At 38.6% G+C, this 5,880-nt stretch overlaps 1 protein-coding gene across 1 annotated transcript in view; it reads left to right on the top strand.

Moving 5' to 3' along the window:
• Positions 1–5,880, top strand: part of LOC107717764 (ephrin type-B receptor 2-like) — a 20,833-nt gene that overhangs the window by 12,293 nt on the left and 2,660 nt on the right. Inside the window, exons 2-3 of the mRNA XM_016524598.1 lie at positions 3,838–3,902; positions 4,213–4,897. Of these exons, the coding sequence (XP_016380084.1) occupies positions 3,838–3,902; positions 4,213–4,897 (750 nt within the window). The remainder of the gene's footprint in view (positions 1–3,837; positions 3,903–4,212; positions 4,898–5,880) is intronic.

Here is a 5,880-nt window from a genome sequence, read left to right as displayed (position 1 = left end):
TTGACGATACGAGTATCGATACAGCTGGCCCTGTATCGATATTGTGGCACGTGTGCAGCAGTGGATTTAACTGACTGTCCACTGTCTCGTATTCTTAATTTGAATACGAGAGCACCGTTTAAAATGGAGTCGAAAAGTGCGAGGTTTCTAAAAAATTATGAATAGAGCATAATATATAAATGAGAAAGATAATGTAGCTCTTGAGCGATTAAGCTATTTTATTGATAAAATTGCGGGGCAGCGCTAAAAATTTGTGTTACTGAATATCTGTGCGCGCGCGCGCAACGTGATCTGTGTGAGTGACTAAAATCGTGAGTATGTGAGATACAGTGAAGACAGCGCATTAGTTTAGAACTCTTCTAATTTTAATTTTAATTTTTTTAAATGTAGAAATTGTGTTAATTTGTGCAATGATAACCTACCAGCAATGTAAAGATGATTTTTAAAAATATATTAGTATGTGTACAAATTCAGTGCAGTCCTGTATCGTGATACGTATCGTATCGTGGCCTCGGTATCGTGATACACAGCCCTACTGCACATTTATATTTTCTCCTAAATAAATTCTGGTGAATAACATTTCTGGTAAATACTCCTTTAAAAAGTGTTTTTTTGATTATAACTTTATTATTAGTAGACTAGAACACGTGGATATGTTGTCATTCTTACACTATAATACTGAACTTTGATTTCAGTGATTTGGACTATGAGATGGACACTTGCTTCTTGCACTCTATGTTGCACTTTACTTTTGCTTTAAAAAAAGGATTTCATAGAAATTTGGATTTCATTTGGTTTAATAAAATATAGTTTAATAAAATATTCTTAAGTAAAATTGTTGATTATTTTGTGGGAAATTAATCGTTTAGATTAATCGATAAATTAGTCGATAGATTAATCTAAATAAAATTAGTCGTTAGTGGCAGCCCTACTGACATCACAGGTCACAGTTTCATCTAAACCTCTGCATCAGGTTCAAGTTTGTCATGTGAATTCACCATATTGACCAACAGAAAGTCTTCTGACTCCTGTATGAATGGTGCTTTATGCATCACAACTCTATTGACAATGTACAATGGACTTTAAATCTAGATTAATTTCTAGATGTGTCTCAACCAGGTTTTTTCATACAGCCTCATACGTATGGAAATGCAAAGGAACAGTGTGGCCATAAAAAACATTAAGTGTAGCTCATACAGTAGATTCTCAAGAGCACCATCACAAGAGCAAATTAGACTTCAAGTATTCAGCTTCTCAGCCTCTTTTAGCCAAAGTGGTGTTTACCGAGCCTGTTCAGATTTGTTACTGATAGTGTTTACCCATTTCTCCACTTAAAGTTTCACTGTTGATATTTTCTCACTCATAGTAACGTCAAGTGGGAGGATTCTATGTTTATCATGTTAGAGCATTTGACAGAAAAATCAACATTCCTTAATCCTCCGTACTTGCTATGATGTTGTGCCATTATTTATTGGTATGTGAGATTTATTCGTCTCCATTTAAATACCATGCTGTGTTACATATTAAAATACATATTTTACACATAGCATGGATAACATAATGTCCCAAAGAGAGTGATTTGGTATGAGGAAGATGATGATCTGTGGATTTGGGGTGCATTCTTGTGTTTACCGCATTGGCATGGCTCAGCATGTGCAAACTGGGTGATGAAATGAATAAATAAAAAATGTGGGACTGAAAGTTGTGCCTTGGCACGCTGACCTAAAATCTAGTGAAGACTCGCCATGTTTCCCGTGGGATTAATCCAGTGTGGTATACAGAGTGTAGCGCAGCCTGTAAGGATTATATGTACTGGACTTGGGCTCCCGCTGCCCTACTTTTCATTAAAATATAGAGAGAGAGAGGGAGAGAGAGATTGCATGAATGCCTGGACAGATGGAGTGGGGGATTGATTAAACAGTGCACCAAGTACTGGGAAATGCTACAACTTTCTCTTTCAACGCACAGACAATTGTTAATGTACTGGTTTTCATTATATTGTTGCATGGATGTTTTACTTGAATGCATGAGGCTGTATTAGTAATCATGTTTTGTGCTTTTTTGTTTGGCCCGTGGGCTTATAAAGTCTAAGAGGATTGTTTGTTTCCTCTTGTATTTTCCTCCCAGCCTCATCATATTCTCACATTCACAGCACTAAACCCACAGCGATGGTGCTGTTCCTGAGAGAAATATCTTTGGTTGCCCCTGAGCTGCAGAAGCTGCTGAAATATAAATGAGACACTTAATGGCTGAGGCTGTATCGAGCCAGTGTTTACAGGGATCCCAGGATTATGTGACACGGGGCTTCTGGCTTCGATCTCAGGAAGTCCTCTTGCCACTTGCCAAATCCCGATTCATAAATGCCACGGGGAGTCTGTGTGTCACACTGGATGTGTTTATGTTGCCTTGACTGAGGCCCATATGCCCTGGCAGGACCCCCATATGTGATCATCCCTCAAGACATGAAAAATGCTCAGTCACATTTCTTATATACATGAAAATAAACAGCTATACTCTGAATTACAGCTTTGGACAGATGGTTGTACTCTAATTTTTCTAAATATTTGGGGAAAAAAAGTTTCCCGTCTCCATTCTGAATGTTTCACGCAACTGGCTTATGGGATTTTCAGATTAGAACCCTATAAAATCAAAATTCTTGGGAGGTTTTACAACTTTTAGTTCAAGTTTATTAGCTTTGAGGCTGTCTATGCTCTTTAACATTGAAAAAATACAGATTTTTGGCAGATGTACAGATTTAAAATGTCTAGGAAAACAGACCAGAAATACTGAAGAATCATCCTGCACTCCATAGATTTTTGTCCTTAACCGATTGGCCTTAAACGATTACTAAACGAATACGGTATACTCTTAGCATCTCAGTCAGTCCAAGATTTTCATTCATCAAGTGCCAAATCCCGATTCACAATCGCAGTCATTGGCAAGTGTGAAACGGTGTTACTCGCCAGTTGGGCGTTCACTTTTTATGAATTCTAACAAATCATGGTCGTGAAAACCCATTATGGCTTATCAAATCGCAAAGGCTGTGATGTGATGTAATTAAATATCTGCTGCGCTGCAAGTTGCATAGCTCAGCGGGCACTGTGTTCTTTAACACACAAGTAGCTCATGATCCACTGTTTTCAGTGTCTCAGAATGGCTCAGTTCAGAGTAAATGCCACTCCACATGAACTTAGATTATTTCAGAGCTATTTTAGAATTTTATATTGACCATTAGTTGAAAATAATTGTCTGCTTAGTGGTTTCGGCCAGACAGTTAATATCAGAGCATTCCTAATTTGTTCATTTGTATTTTGCTTCCTTAGACCAAAGCAGTACAACAAAATCTTTTGCACTAAAAACCTCTCTAGAGTCTCATTATTCATATTTTGTGAGTGTGCTGAATAATGTCAGATCAGAGTCATATTTCTGAACTATTTTGTCCTATTTGCCATATTGAATAGAAAGGCACCTTGTGTCACCCCGGGCAATTACGAACTAGATGTGAAGGGAAGCAGATGTTAGAACATGGTGTGATCTATCATCTGTGATGGATAACACTTCCAATCTAGTAATGGCCATTTGTAGCATTTGATTAACAATAAGAGTCAAAAATAGCGAGCTATTACCGCTGTGAAATGGTCAACTGTTATTCTGCATCTCAGTGTGAGTCATCCTTCATTTAACATTCAGAAAAGCTATCCATTATGCATCATAATTACTGTTAAGAGGTTTGAAGTACAATGACCTCACGAATGCTCAAACAGCAAACAGTGCAGTAAAAGGCTCTTAGCGGCAGCATTTTAAACTTACAGGTTTTTGACATGCATTTCTTTTCAGATGTGTTGATGGACTCCACGACGGCAACGGCAGAGCTGGGCTGGACGATATATCCATCATTGGGGGTGAGACTCATTGAAATAATTTAGATGATCAGACTTAGCATAAATGAATAATTAAGCGCACAAATTCAGCGTGACTCAAGTGGTGCAGAAATAGAAGTTGAATGAATTCCAAATTAGATTATTTTTAATGCAATCCATGCCATTTGTCTAATTTCTGCACATTTTTACCTTAGATGTCATAATGTGTCGGTAATGGTGCGAAACCACGAATTAATGTTCCATAAATATGCAAATGGAATGAAAAACATGCTTTTATTATTAGAAGCACACATTGCTTATTCAAACATTATTATCTGTGCTTCGGTCCCAGTGGGAAGAGGTGAGTGGCTACGACGAGAACATGAGCACCATCCGCACCTACCAGGTGTGCAACGTCTTCAATGGCAACCAAAACAACTGGGTGCGCACCAAATACATCCAGCGGCGAGGAGCCCAACGAATCCACGTGGAGATGAAGTTCTCCGTGCGAGACTGCAGCAGCATCCCGAACGTCACTGGCTCTTGCAAGGAGACTTTTAATCTGTACTACTTCGAAACTGACAAGGACGTAGCCACCAAGATGTATCCCGCCTGGATGGAGAACCCTTGGATCAAGGTGGACACCATTGCGGCCGATGAGAGTTTCTCCCAGGTGGACCTGGGCGGCCGTGTGATGAAGATCAACACGGAAGTACGCAGCTTCGGGCCGGTGTCCCGTAAAGGCTTCTACTTGGCCTTTCAGGATTACGGAGCATGCATGTCGCTCATCGCCGTGAAGGTTTTCTATCGCAAATGCCCCCGAGTTATTCGGAATGGGGCCATCTTTGAGGAGACCTTGTCAGGTGCGGAGAGCACCTCTCTGGTGTCTGCCCGGGGCAGTTGTGTACCTAATGGAGAGGAAGTGGATGTTCCCATTAAACTGTACTGCAATGGAGATGGGGAGTGGCTGGTTCCTATCGGGCGCTGTGTGTGCAAGGCCGGGTATGAGTCTGTGGACAACGGGACTGTGTGTAGAGGTGAGTTTTTGTTCTTATTCAATGTTGCTTACTGAGTATTTTTAATACTTTGATCTGCACTTAAATGTATGGTCCACCAAAAACTGAAATTTCTGTCTTATTTGTTCACCCTCATGATGTTCCAAAAAAAAGTTTTTTTTTTAAAGATCAACAGGCTGTCAAACTCCAAAAAGGACAAAAAGCATCATAAAATTATTTCATATACTCATGCACTGTATTCCATGTCTTCTGAAGCTGTAGACCACAATATAAATCATTATCTATTCATTATTATTTCCTCCCAAAGCAAATCTACGGTGCATTTTGGATGTCAATAATATCAAAATTCATAGTGACTTCAAACCTGTACCATAGGTGTCATATTTGAGAGCTGCGGTTGAGGATCATCAGCGTATATAAAGACTTAGATTTTGGTTTGTTCATCATAAAAAGCTATTGTGTGGCTTCAGGGGCCAGTTTCACAATCTTCTTAAAGAAGTAGTTAAGAAATGACTTAAGATAGATTCTAAAAAGTTCATAAGAATGTCCCTAAAATATATTTTTTTAATTCTTGATGACAGAAAAGATTGTGTTATAATTCTGATTGTGTTATAATCACACAGTTAACTGGCATGATGGAAGTTCAGCACTTGGTTTAGCATTTTTTTATATTCTTTTCAGGAATTCAGATTCTTATTAAGTTTTGTTTTTAGAACAAATATAATAATAAGGAAAAAGAAGGCATTCTTAAGAAATGTAATATTCCTAACTTTGTCTTAAGTTATACTAACTCATTCTTAGCAGAAAGTAGCAGTTAAAGGGGTCATATGATGCGATTTAAATTTTTCCTTTCTCTTTGGAGTGTTACAAGCTCTTGGTGCATAAAGAAGATCTGTAAAGTTGCAAAGACTAAAGTCTCAAATCCAAAGAGATATCAAAGAGAGTCAACCACTCCTACCTAAAACGGCTCGTTCTAACACGCCCCCACATACCTACATCACTAT

The sequence above is a fragment of the Sinocyclocheilus rhinocerous genome, unplaced genomic scaffold, assembly GCF_001515625.1.
Source record: "Sinocyclocheilus rhinocerous isolate Xijiao unplaced genomic scaffold, SAMN03320098_v1.1 scaffold1444, whole genome shotgun sequence".
Classification (NCBI taxonomy): domain Eukaryota; kingdom Metazoa; phylum Chordata; class Actinopteri; order Cypriniformes; family Cyprinidae; genus Sinocyclocheilus; species Sinocyclocheilus rhinocerous.
This window is presented reverse-complemented; position numbering and strand designations above follow the sequence as displayed.